The sequence below is a fragment of the Pholis gunnellus genome (genome assembly GCF_910591455.1).
Source record: "Pholis gunnellus genome assembly, chromosome: 20".
Lineage (NCBI taxonomy): Eukaryota > Metazoa > Chordata > Actinopteri > Perciformes > Pholidae > Pholis > Pholis gunnellus.
In genome coordinates, this window is record NC_136547.1 from 20,305,977 (window position 1) to 20,319,370 (window position 13,394).

At 43.4% G+C, this 13,394-nt stretch overlaps 2 protein-coding genes across 3 annotated transcripts in view; one reads left to right on the forward strand and one right to left on the reverse strand.

Moving 5' to 3' along the window:
- fars2 (phenylalanyl-tRNA synthetase 2, mitochondrial) overlaps positions 1 to 2,498 on the reverse strand; it is a gene marked incomplete at its 3' end in the record, with an annotated part of 47,770 nt that extends 45,272 nt beyond the window's left edge. The window contains exon 1 of one of the 2 annotated variants that reach the window (XM_079181665.1): positions 2,476 to 2,498. Of the gene's footprint in view, positions 1 to 364; positions 501 to 2,475 lie in introns of those variants that run through there. The other variant, XM_079181664.1, reaches the window with a different exon arrangement.
- Positions 2,499 to 2,737: 239 nt separating this feature from the next.
- Positions 2,738 to 13,394, forward strand: part of lyrm4b (LYR motif containing 4) — a 20,240-nt gene continuing 9,583 nt past the window's right edge. The window contains exons 1-2 of the mRNA XM_079181823.1: positions 2,738 to 2,853; positions 7,098 to 7,218. Of these exons, the coding sequence (XP_079037949.1) occupies positions 2,768 to 2,853; positions 7,098 to 7,218 (207 nt within the window). The 5' untranslated portion in view covers positions 2,738 to 2,767. The remainder of the gene's footprint in view (positions 2,854 to 7,097; positions 7,219 to 13,394) is intronic.

Consider the following 13,394-nt stretch of genomic DNA (forward strand, 5'->3'; position numbering starts at 1 on the left):
TCACTGTGTAGCCCCGCCCCTAAAGCATCCCCTGCTTTATGGTCTGTGTGACTCTAAATGGACCATCATTTACTAAATGAACATCATGCTGTATTGAAGAAGACTTGAAACTAGAGATTGAGACCATAAACTCATGTTTACAATGTTTACTGAGGTAATAAATCAAGAGAGAAGTAGAGTCATTTTCTCATAGACTTCTATACAACCAGAGGAGTCGCCCCCTGGTGGACACTAGAGAGAATGCAGCTTTAAGACGAGAAAACAGAATTTAGAATTTATATAGATAGAAAATGAAGATCAGAGATCAGTGTGATGTTCAACACGGTGAACACACACACACACAGACACACACAGACACACACACCTCAGGTGTGCTGATCCGGAGGCGGTGGATGTGTGGATGGTTGGATCAGGTTCGGGTCACAGGCTGATGTGTTGCAGACGGATTCTTCCACCGGTCTGAACACGAGGAAGCGGTCGATGGGGGGGGGGCGTCAGGAGGCCTTGATCCACCAAGGAAAGGAGACAGGAGAGGAAAACTCAATCTGCTGCTCACAGCCATGATTCAAAGAGAGAAAACAAGACGAAGGAAACGAACTGTTTCTCAGGTTTCCTCAGAGACGGAAGAAGAGTCCAACTAACAGACGTCTCCATCGATCAAACTTAACGTCCACGTCACTGTCCCACATCAACACTCGCATCCTTCACCGTTCACCACGTCATCAGAACGAGACGCGTCAGCGGCATCTTAGAACCGTAATGATCTGAGTGAATATAAGGTAAGTGTGTGTGTGTGTGTGTGTGTGTGTGTGTGTGTGTGTGTGTGTGTTGGATAAACAGCGTTCAGTGACTCTGACAGGATTCAGACCTGAACGCTCCTCTGAGACGGACCGAGCCGGTTCAGGACTAAAGGAAATCCTGCGTTATTGATCCGTCCATCACTCAGCCGGCTCTGTGCTCGCACTGCTATACTTGCGAGGACGCTCACGGACATGAAACACAGGCGAGTTGTTCCGGTGGACGGTTCCTCCGATCGATGAAGCTGAAGATGAAGAGTTACTCTCAGCCCTGATGATCACTTATTGATCCAATCAGAGAGAGGAATAGAGCTTCTCTACTTCCTGTTTCACCTGCGTTCAGACACAGAGCTGTAAAAGATCAGTTTATTAAATAATAACCACGTTCGTTGTTCCATTTGGATTTTGGTCGCACGCACGCACGCGCGCGCGCACACACACAGCCTCATTTGATGTCATCCATTGAGTTTTTACCAACAGACACACTCTGTGGTCCCCATCAGCATGTAGCTGAATACACACACACACACACACACACTGTAGACACAATCACTGCATCACACACACACACACACACACACACACACACACAGCAGTGCTATTGACCTTTATACTAAAAGACAGCAGGACATCAACACACAGGAAGTGTCTCTGACCTTTCACACATCCACTGCTAAAGAGCATACTACACACACTCTCTCTCTCTCTCTCTCTCTCTCTCTCTCTCTCTCTCTCTCTCTCTCTCTCTCTCTCTCTCTCTCTCTCTCTCTCTCTCTCTCTCTCTCTCTCTCTCTCTCTCTCTCTCTCTCTCTCTCTCACACACACACACACACACACTCTGAATGAGTGGTGTATTAATGGTATTTCTTGCGTCCTCTTTTAACAGAAGCGTCTCCTCTGATGCTCCTCATCATGTGACTAACTGACCCTTCAGCCTCTGAGTACACAGTACTAGAGTACATGTACTTAGTTACTACATATGATGTCATTCAACCATGGGACACAAGTTTCAAAGTTACTACAAGGAATATCATTTAGTACTTTAACTGTGACAGCTTCTTTTTACAGTGTTGTATTAGTACTTTTACTGAAACAGAGTATAAACACAGAAACCCTGCAGAAAGTCTGTCTCCACCTTGTAGTACTTTAATGATGTGCGCACACGCGCGCACACACGCACACGCACACGCACACACACACACACACACACACACACACACACACACACACACACACACACACACACACTCTCTCCACCACTGAGTCATGGTGAGGTCACAGTCTATCACCTGGTGAGACAACCTGACAGTAAAGGTCACACGCACGTGCACACGGGAACACCAGCACCACGTGCATGATAACTCACATGCACTTTTTAGGGACATTCATGACGTGTCACTGCGTCTGTGTGCAGTTTAACGTCATCATAACACACTTTAAAAAACAGACTCACTCTGAAACTGCAGTCCTGTCAGCTGTGTTTGTAGCAGAGCAGCTAACATGCTAACCCAAAACACAACGGTTTAGAGGAGAATAAACGCATTTTAAGAGCTCAACATGCCGCCAGATATTATCCTAAAGTCCGCCGCTATAACTTCACAGTGTCACTCATTCATTAAGACGCACCACACGTGTGTTATTGTGCAGGTTTTAAGAGGTTAACATGAAGCTAACTCACCTTCTGTCACTTCTCCAGCGTGGAGCTGCCGAAGAGTCCGCGGGCGCGCGCCTGTGTTCACACCGGACTTTAAAACCGTGTTTAAAATTAACTAATCAAATTTCTTGATTACCTTTCTAAACACAGCTTCTTTTAATATGTATTCAATTCAAAATATTGAATTCTGATTAGTAATGATAAGATAGTTGAGTTATTTCTGTTCAGGCGTAAGTGTGGACGCACGCGCGTCACTGAGGGTCCTTCTAGGAGCTCTATACGGTCGAGGAGTTAGCGTCGTTAGCATAGCAACATCATGGCGGCGTCCGCACGAGCACAGGTGATCTCTCTGTACAGAGTGATGCTGACGGAGAGCAAGAAGTTCCCCTCGTACAACTACAGGTGAGCGATGACGTCAGATCCGAACACACCTGGTGGTCAGGTTTAAAGATGCTAATGTAGCAGCTAACGGCCCTGTTTTGACCTTGTTTACGTTTGTTTACATCGGCCGGACCGGACTGACTCGGTGTCGTAACTGTTATTCAATGTGCTTACAAAACACAGCACGTGGTGGAGGAAGAAGTACTCAACATACTTTACTTCAGTAATAGTAGTAATACTACATAGTGGAAATACTCCTCTACAAGTAAAAGTACTGTCTTTAATACCTCAGTGGAGTAAAAGTACTTAAAGGAAGACACTACAGGTGAACCGGGTAAACAAATGACCTCATAGATATCACCATGAAACGTCACCAGTTCATTACTCACATTAAGAGGATTATTTATTGTATTACAGGTTTTTTGAAATGTTATGTTTAGATATGCAAATGAGGCAGTGGTCGAGGCCTTCTCTGCTGTTCTAAACAGAATCACAAAGTTAGAGCTATTTTATAATTTAATCATTTTTCTTAAATACACTACATGTATCATAATTTATAAAAATGTTTTTCCCATTATCTTATTTTCTCATTAGCTGGCCTACAAGTACGTCATCGTTACGTGTGATTGGTCAGTGGGCAGCGTCACTGTTGTGAAGCTGAAGTTAGCGGAACTTAGTATTAGTAAGAGTTCAGGTTAAAAGATATTTAAGAAGTTAAGACATTGTTAGCGTTTTGCTTGGTATAGCTTTGTTTTTTTTAACACTCAATGGCTGAAGGAGGAGAAACGGATTTGGGAGTTCCTGCACATTTTATGGCTAAGAATGCGTTTCATTTGCAACTGAGCGTCTTGGTGTTTGGAGCTACGCTACGCTAACCTGAGTTGGCTAACCGAGGCAGCAACACGACACTTGCAACCTGCGGGGCTTTTGAAAACTTTGAGAGATCCGAGTGGATCTACAACTCAACGAACACGTTCACAGGAGGACCTCTGGCTGGAACTGAACCGCACCGAAGTTCTGTATAACCGCGTCATTGAACTCTTTGTGAACAAAGAAAGGAGGATGGACTTTGCCTTTAAGTGAACTGCTTTGTGTTTACATCTGCAGCAGTGTTCCTCCTGTGTTCGTGTGTCTATGGTGTTGTTTTTATGATACGGTGAATATTGTTTGTTCCGTTTTAGTTTAGTGTCTGTAGAATATGACGTGTGAGCTGTTCATTCCAGCGTCGTGGAATAAAACGTTGAGTTCAGAGAGTTGCTGTTGGATTAATATTGAGTTTCATCGGTTGAAGCCGCTCCTGTTTGTTTTATTCATCATGTCCTGAAACCTGGTTTGTATCGACCTGCTGCTCCATATTTCATATACTTCATCTACTTCATCTCCTCTTCGTCTCTTTAATTGAGTTCAAATCTCTGAAGTCACAGCGTTGACTGGATGAACGTTCCTCTGTGAACACAGATGTGATGACGAGGAACTTTACTTTGTTTTGTTTTTGAATTTTGTGAAACTTTATTGTGAAACTAACTTTTGGCAACGTGAGAGAAGGAGATGAGGAAGGAAGGATTGTTTTGATTAGGAACAGGAGTTATAGTGTTGATAATACCTACCTAACCACCTACCTACCTTCCTACCCATCTTCCTACTTTCCTTACTTCCTTCCTACCAAAGAACAGCGGTCTCCTGGCTGAAAGATAGTTTTTTTTGTTTTACCTTCAGTTGGTTTTATCCGTCTTTATACTTCCTGGTTCATGACCTTGTGTGTGTGTGTGTGTGTGTGTGTGTGTGTGTGTGTGTGTGTGTGTGTGTGTGTGTGTGTGTGTGTGTGTGTGTGTGTGTGTGTGTGTGTGTGTGTGTGTGTGTGTGTGTGTGTGTGTGTGTGTGTGTGTGTGTGTGTTCATCTGTCATGAGGAGATGCTGCTGTGTTGAATTATTGAGGAGACAGATCAGAAGTTTCTCTCCGTTGTCCCGCTGGCACCTGCACGTACCAGCATGCACCTGCACGCACCAGCATGCATTGCACGTACCAGCATGCATTGCGTGCACCCGAGGAGCCCCTCACAACAGTAGTTGACTCCTATTCTCAACAACGAAGCGTTTGTTCGTAGGTAAACTGCAGACCGAGTGTCTCTGAGACTCTGAGGTTCTAACTTCATGAAGCTCCAGTTTGGGGTGAAAAAGCACCGATGAAGGAGTTTGATGTTGTGGAACGACCTGAATATGCCAGACGGTGCTGCAGGCTGCTTCTCTTCTATATTTATAAATTTATATATTTATATGTTTAACAGTTGATGCAGACGCTCACAGCACTTCCTGGGAGGAGTGTTGAGAGAGACAATGCTGTTCATTATGAGCTTTTATTATTATTATTATTATTATTATTTCAGCTCATTAAACGAGAGGCATCTGAGTGAAGCGTTGCTGTGGATTAGTTGGATTTCCTTTCCTCCTTCATTATTGTCTGTCATCCATCCTTCCTTTGCTCTTTTCCTTTATTCTTTCCTTCTTGTCCTTCCTTTCTTTTCATGTGAGCAGAGTTAAATTCTGTCTCTCTCTCTCTATAATTCTTTCTCTCTCCTTCGCTCCCTCTCTCCTCTTCCTCTCCTGTGTCCTTGACTCCTTCCTTCCTCGTCATCTTGAGAGAACTCCCTCTGAAGTCTTTAATAGAGAGATCTTTGTCTCTGCCTCCACACTGAATGATCTCAGGTGACGTTGGTCTCCTCCTCCGTCCATCTCTTTTCTAATCTCCTTGTTGTCTTCGTCTCGTTAGCTTCTCGTTAGCTTCTCGTTAGCTTCTCGTTAGGGTCTCGTTAGCGTCTCGTTCTGCAGGAGTTCGTTCTGAGGAAAAGAGCCGGATGTTTGAAAGACAAACTGATCACAAATCTTCTTCTTCTTCACCTTCGTTTCCTTTCTTCAGACTCTCTGAAAATCACGCTTCCTTTCATTTTACTTTCTTCCTTCCTTCCTTCCTTCCTTCCTTTCTTGTATCCTTAGTTTCTTTTATTTAAATTTCATGTTTTCAATCTTTGCTCTTCCACTGTTCTTACTTCCTTTCCTGATTCCCTTCATCATGTTTACTTCCTCCCTGTCCATCCTTCCTTCTTTCCTTCTCTCCCTCCTTCGTTCTTGTCATTCTTCCTTTTCATCCTTTAATCCATCCTTTAGTCCTTTGCTCCCTTTAATGCCTGCATCCTTTTCCTTTTCACTCCTTTCCTTCCTTCATCCAAACCCTCTATAGTTCCTCCACCCTCCTTCTCTCCCACTCCTTTCCTCCTCTCCTCCCTCCCTCCCTCCCTCTGTCTCTCCTTCAGACCTCTCCTAACTCGTCTCCTCGTATTAAACCTGTGAATCAGATCTTTTACTGGTTGAGTGTTGAATCCTAAATGATCTTCAAGATGAATGTTGTCTACTAGTCCCCTTACACACTAGTCCCCTTACACACTAGTCCCCTTACACACTAGTCCCCTTACACACTAACACCCTTACACACTAGTACCCTTACACACTAGTACCCTTACATGTGTATATCTATAGATATAGATATAGATAGAAGCTGTTGTCATTTAAACCACAGACGGAGATAACTCTGGTGTGAATTTAAAGATCTTGAGGTTTAAAGTAAAGACAGAAGAAGAAGAAGAAGTTCAGCCTTTGAACAAGGATATCAAAGAGCATCACACACACACACACACACACACACACACACACACACACACACACACACACTGAGTATTGATCGCTGGTGTTTTGGTGTTTTGTGGTCGGATCCCTGCTGACCTGCGACCACAGAGCTTCATCCACCGGGTTCCTGCCTCCAGCTGAAGAACTGAAGGTGTTTACAGCTGCATAGAGTAAAACTACACAACTACACAACTACACACGTGGTTATTGTGTTTTACCTCTTATTGTCGCCTCCTTGTGTGGTTTGAAACTGGGCCGGAGGAACCGAGTCCGTTTCAGTGAACGCTGTCTTTATAATCTCGTTCCTCACAAAGAGCTGAAGCTGTGATGGAGCAGACTGTGAGTCTGGTCTTCATGAGGCTCACCTCTGATGATCTTCATGTTTCTGTGTCTCCGCTGCACATATGTGTTCTTGTTATTCTTTCATTTTTCTCTTTACTGCCGTTTGTTTTCTCTGTAAAATCAACTCGTGTGTGTGTGTGTGTGTGTGTGTGTGTGTGTGTGTGTGTGTGTGTGTGTGTGTGTGTGTGTGTGTGTGTGTGTGTGTGTGTGTGTGTGTGTGTGTGTGTGTGTGTGTGTGTGTTTAGGACCTATGCAGTGCGGCGGGTGCGCGATGCCTTCAGGGCCAACAGGAAAGTGGAGGATCCAAAAGCTGTGGAGAGACTGATGGTGGATGGACAGCAGACACTAGAACTGATAAAGAGACAGGTGACACACACACACACACACACACACACACACACACATATACTCCCTTCTTATCGCGGCAACTCCGGGCTAATCACCTCACTGTTGGTCACTTTGTTCCCATAATGCATCAGCAGCCTGTCAGCCAATCCCAACAGGGGATTCTCCGTCTCTCTGCCTCTTTCATCATCACACACACACACACTCTCTCTCACAGACACACACACACACTCTCTCACAGACACACATTCTCACAGACACACACACATTCTCACAGACACACACACACACACACACACACACTGCTGCCCATCAGATCTTTTATATTTCCACAGTTTTCTTCATCTGGTCTGAACTTTAATGATCATATTTACATATCAGCGGCAGGAGACGGTCAGAATAACAACCAGTAATATTTATGAAGCGCATTTCTTAAAAGAGAAGAAAGATAAATAAATAAATAAATAAATAAATAAATATGAGTCTGTGAAAAAAACAGGAAGTGGATCAAAGAGAAACCAAACATGAGGAAGAGGATGGATGATTGTTGGGGTTCATCCTGATGAACGAATGATGAACCTCTCACACCGTCCAATAGAGAGACTCAAGTCTTATATTTATCTCTCATGAGACCACGGTGGACAGTTTGACCTGATGGTGGGAGGTTCACTGTGTGTTCTCTCCTCTGCATCTCGCCCACGCTGACTCATGGATTAAATGCATCACAGGAGGAGTTGTGCTCCTTGTTGCAACCCTGCTGCAATACGACGGGCTTCAGGAGGAATCCATACCACACACACACATGTAGATATACCTACAGGCTGTGGATGAGCTTCAGGGTTCCTCCCCCGTGTGCAGATCCATCATACTCTTCTTCTTCTTCTTCTTCTTCTTCTTCTTCTTCTTCTTCTTCTTCTTCTTCTTCTTCTTCTTCTTCTTCTTCTTCTTCTTCTTCTTCTTCTTCTTCTTCTTCTTCTTCTTCTTCTTCTTCTTCTTCTTCTTCTTCTTCTTCTTCTTCTTCTTCTTCTTCTTCTTCCATTTTAACGGTTATTCCTGTGTACTGTATTTGTTTATTTAATTATAAAAATAAACACTAATATCCACATATTTTATATATATTTATTTAGATAGATTCAGAGGATATTATCTGACGTACTTTTGTGAACCAGTTTAGAAACCACAGGAGGAAAGACGCTCCTGTTTTAGTTTCCTTCAGTATCACAGTGATCCAGTGATAGTTGTGTTTACGTCTATGAGTACACTCATAACAGGAGCTGCTAGTAGATCATTCAGTGTGGAAAACTACTTCATACAAGCTCCAGAATTCAGATGGAAGAAACCTGATCTGCGTCACAGCTGCTGTTTCATCTGTAGTCTCTTCTTTTTGCCTAAAAAGAAGTTTCTCATTTGTGTCATTGTGCGTCTTCCAGTGGATATTTCTGTGTGTGCCTTTGTAAGTTAGTTAGGGAGTAAAGATGATGGATTGCAGCTGCAGAGCCGCCTCTTGTTTGTAGAAGAGCAGCTAAACCGGCGTGCTCTTGTTTAATGAGGTGGGAGTGTTTGAGAGAGAGCGTTTAGGATGGAGAGCTGTGAGGGGGAAGAAGACCAGAACAAAAAATGTGAAAAATGGAGATTTTGTTCGATGCAACGTGTCATCATGTTTACCGCGTGTGTCCTTCCTCGGCTGGATTTACTCGCCTCTGAAGAGACATTTCTCACCCATTACTGCTGCTTAATGTCACCGCAATGTCACACAGCCGTCGGCCATTTTGGCTCAATTGAGATTAAATTGCACATCCGTATGGTGAGTTACACCTTTTTGACGTTGTGGCTCTCAGGAGGACGAACAGAATCTCAGAGTTCAATAAACACTTTTTACATGACAGGTTGGTTTTCACACGAAGCCTCGTACAGTTGGAACAATAGAAATAAAGTTCTACATGAAATAACATTTGACGTCACATCTTATGAAGATTTCCGAACACTTTGCAGTCCTGTCTTAGTCGTGAGGATGTTGTTGTTGCTGATGTGTTTCGACCAAAGACTGTATTTAACAAGTGGACACGGTCATTGTGAGGTCACCCATTGGTTTGTGGACCAACATTTTAAAGCCTTTATTTGGGAATTTTGGTTGTCGCCAACTTGTTTTTTTGCCGTGGCCATCTTGTTTTTTTGCCATCGCTATCTTGGTTTTTGGTTGTCCCTTTTGGCCGTCGCCATCTTTGTCTTCGGCCGTCGCCATCTTTGTCTTCGGCCGTCGCCATCTTGGTCTTCGGCCGTCGCCATCTTTGTCTTCGGCCGTCGCCATCTTGGTCTTCGGCCGTCGCCATCTTGGTCTTTGGCCGTCGCCATCTTGGTCTTTGGCCGTCTTCGTCTTTGTCTTTAGCCGTCGCCATCTTGGTCTTTGGCCCCGGCCGTCGCCATCTTGGTCTTTGGCCGTCGCCATCTTGATTTGTTTTCATCTTGGTTTTTGCCCGTTGGGACACAAGAGGGTGGAGCTAAGTACAACTGAACGAGGCGACGAAAATGTTACAATTAACCTTCTTAAAGAGAAAACACACTGTTATTCATATTATTGGATCCCACCTTTAACCCTGATATCTCTGCTCTCTGGATTTAATGAATCGGAGGTTTAGGTTTTATCAGGTGAAGCAGCTCAACTCTCTGACCAGACAATTAAACCACAAAAGAGCCAAATAGAGTGAAATACTTAAATCCTTCAGCTCACATTGAGAGTTTATTCACAGAAGACACTCGTATAATAAACAGAAAATGAAATCCCTGAGTGCTGCAGAATCTCTGCAGACATTCAAACACAGTTCATCCTGTTTTTTCTGTTAATAATCAGAGAAATACTTCATTTGATTTAATTTTGAGCAGCCGGGTGCTTAAAAGAACATTTCCACCGCTGAATAAATAGTGAAAATAAGGTTTTTATGGTAAACAGCTTGAGCTTTACACACAGAGTGATATTTGTTAACTCTGTTTTTATAAAGGTTAACCTTATTACCTGAATCACCTGTAGCTTTAGAAGAAGCATGAATAAGTGTTTCTACTTCACTCTCTGGTATTATCGTCTCACGCTTGTTATTCGGTCGTTAAACTAGTTGTTGGTTTTATTTTGTCCTCGGTGAAGAATGTCTCCTTCTGTCAGACGGACACATAATCACTGAGAGTGGATTATTCCTGCAGCGGAGTTTCACAACAAGTGAAACATCCGTTTGTCGGCCGTAATGAAGGTGTGTGTGTGTGTGTGTGTGTGTGTGTGTGTGTGTGTGTGTGTGTGTGTGTGTGTGTGTGTGTGTGTGTGTGTGTGTGTGTGTGTGTGTGTGTGTGTGTGTGTGTGTGTGTGTGTGTGTGTGTGTGTGTGTACGGTTCTGGAGTTTGTTTTGTTCACTCAATAACAGAAGGCTTCTGATGGGTCGTGTGCAGCTTCTTGATCCTGTCGATGACGTCTTATATCTGAAAGCAAAAGTTTCACAATAAAAGCAAACCTTAAGATACTGGATCCCTGAGATACTGAAGAAAACTTAACAAACGGGATTATTCTCAGACGAGTTCGAATGATATCACTAGATAGTGTAATTTACACTGAATCTAAAAATAATGTTTCATGTGTGTGTCGTGACTCAGAGAAAGAGCAACAGCTTAGCTTAGCTTAGCCTTCTGCTAACAGGCTAAACTATGAGAGAGTTGACTGTTGAGCTCATTTTCTGGAACCAGTGTAGCGTCGAAGCGTGCTAACCATCCGGCTCTGGAGATGAAGCCGGATGGAGTGGTTTTGATTTCATACCGACTCAAACAACTTCAGGTCCGACCGCACAACAACAAAACCAATAACGCCTCTACTGACGCAGGAGATCTGCTGTGAAACCCCAGTTTCCTTTCTGACGCAGTTTCATTTCCATTTGGGGAAAACCAGAGATTTTGGGAAAGCCTGAACCAGACAGGAGCTGGATATGAAAAGTAGGGCAACGCCACCTCCTCCTCCTCCTCCTCCTCATTCCTTCCCCTCTTCTGTTATTTTCTCCCCTGCTCTTCCTCCCTCCCACGGCTCAGAGATCCCACGCCTTTTACTGCCGAGCTTCAGTCACGCTCTCAGTAACTCACTCGTGCTGTCGGTGACTCCGTACTGCTGAACACAAACAACCAGCGGGAGACAGACCTCCTCTTCCTCCGCCTCAGAAAACTTTACACCGAAGCTCAGAATCTGACTCTGGGATGAAACCGTGAGCTGAAAAAGACGTCTGAACTGTAGCTGGAAAGACTCAACGTTTATTATCAAAATTCTATCATTTAAATGATTTCTAGGCTACATTTTGAATCTGTTTAATGTGTCTTCAAAAAACAAGTCTGGGTTTAATAGCTACAGTATTCTTCTTCGGTGGTGTCTTTTATTTGTTAGTTTTTCTTCTATTCTTAGAAGTCTGTGTCTGATGCAATGATGATACTCTATCCTCACACACACACACACTCACACACACACTCAACATGATGCAAGTCATTGACTGAAGAAGGCAATGTGATGTAAGGACAACAGTTAATGACGAGATGATGGAAATGAGGAGGAGGAGGAAGCTGAGGAGAGGAAGGAGAAATGATGAGCAACATGGAGAAGAAAGAAAAGTGAAGAAGAAGAAAAGAGTGAGGAGAGAGGAACATCAAAGGATTAGTGCTGTAACGGTTCACCAACGTATCCTCGTGCAGCGCTTCGTATATCTTTAAAAAATATACAAATATTTCCTACAAAAGTCCAGAAACGTGTTAATTTCTGCTCGTTACTTTTCTTTAGTCTTTTTCAGGAGATCATGGTGAAATACTTCGTTAGGTTGAAGAAAAAGATGGTTGTTTGGGTTAAAATAATGACTGAATTGCGTTACTCACGTACGCAAGTTAAGTGACAAATAAATCAACGTTGCCTTTTGGTTTCACATGGAAAATTACAATGGTGTCCTGAAGGAAAGACCATCCGTCTACATCCCTCATGTGTTCATGATTACGTGGATAACACAAGAAATGATGTAATTACAGCGTATTAATATTATTATTCATAACTAAAGCTTCAAAGGCTGGATGTGACAGATGTTGGACGTGGAGAAGCTAGCTAGCTAACTAGCCATCCCTGGAGAGGATCGGAGGCTTTCCAGCCTCTGATATTATACACTTTTAGTTTAGACTAATTAGGAAAAAACAATCCAATCTCAGCCGTCTCCTCATCAAGGTGACGCCGCCATCTTTGTCAAATTTAGTCCCTAAAACACTGTCGTCACACCGTCACGGCGGTGCGTTCAGGAGCAGCAACCGAAGGGGAATTTCCCCCTCTGCGTGTGTGTTTCTGTGCAGACTGTCGACACGCTGGGTTTCTGTCATTAACTATCGCAGCACTGCAGAGAAGGAAGAGACGCACTTGAACACATCAATAGAGCCGGGCTGAGGGAGAATGAGAGGCAGTGAGGATCGATGGAGGGGGTTGGCAATCTGCTGGAGAGGAGCGAAGAGGAGAGGGAGGACATATTTCGGGAGAGCAGAGAAATAAATAAAAAAATAGAGACGGAGTGACTCATAAAGGGAGGAGATGAGAGGGAGTCCTTCAGCACCAGGCTATGAAACGACAGGCCAATTCACACTAATGGAGGAGAGACGCTGTGTGGACCCACTTCTACATCTGAGTTTATGTTTTATTTACTAAAAATAACAACAAAAAGTGTCATTTTTAGTGCTGAAACGTCAGGATCCTGAGAACACGGTATGTAGGTCAGTTCTGGATAACGAGCATCAAAGTTCAGTAGCCTCGTTAGCAACAACGAGCTAACTGGTGTACGAGTTAGTTTCACTGAACCAGTCGTTCGTAGATATCCAACAAATTCAATTCATACGGATTCCACATAATCATGAAGCAGGATGTTTTAAAAACAGCAGAAAAAAAACCAGTGTTTGGGAGAGGAGGCGGATCGGTCAAACAAAAATGTTCTTTCATCCAGGAGATGAAATGAAAAGTCGTAACTTGCGTACTTCAGTAACAGTACTCGAGTTATTTCAGCCAAAACCAAAATCTTCTCAAAAAACTAACTACGGATCCACACTAATACGTTTTAAAAACAGAGTTTTAAAACTGGTATCTGTGTCGCTCTTACACTTACACATAATAGTGTACTAGATTATGGGTTAATACATGTGGGCCTCACTCGTAGAGCAAT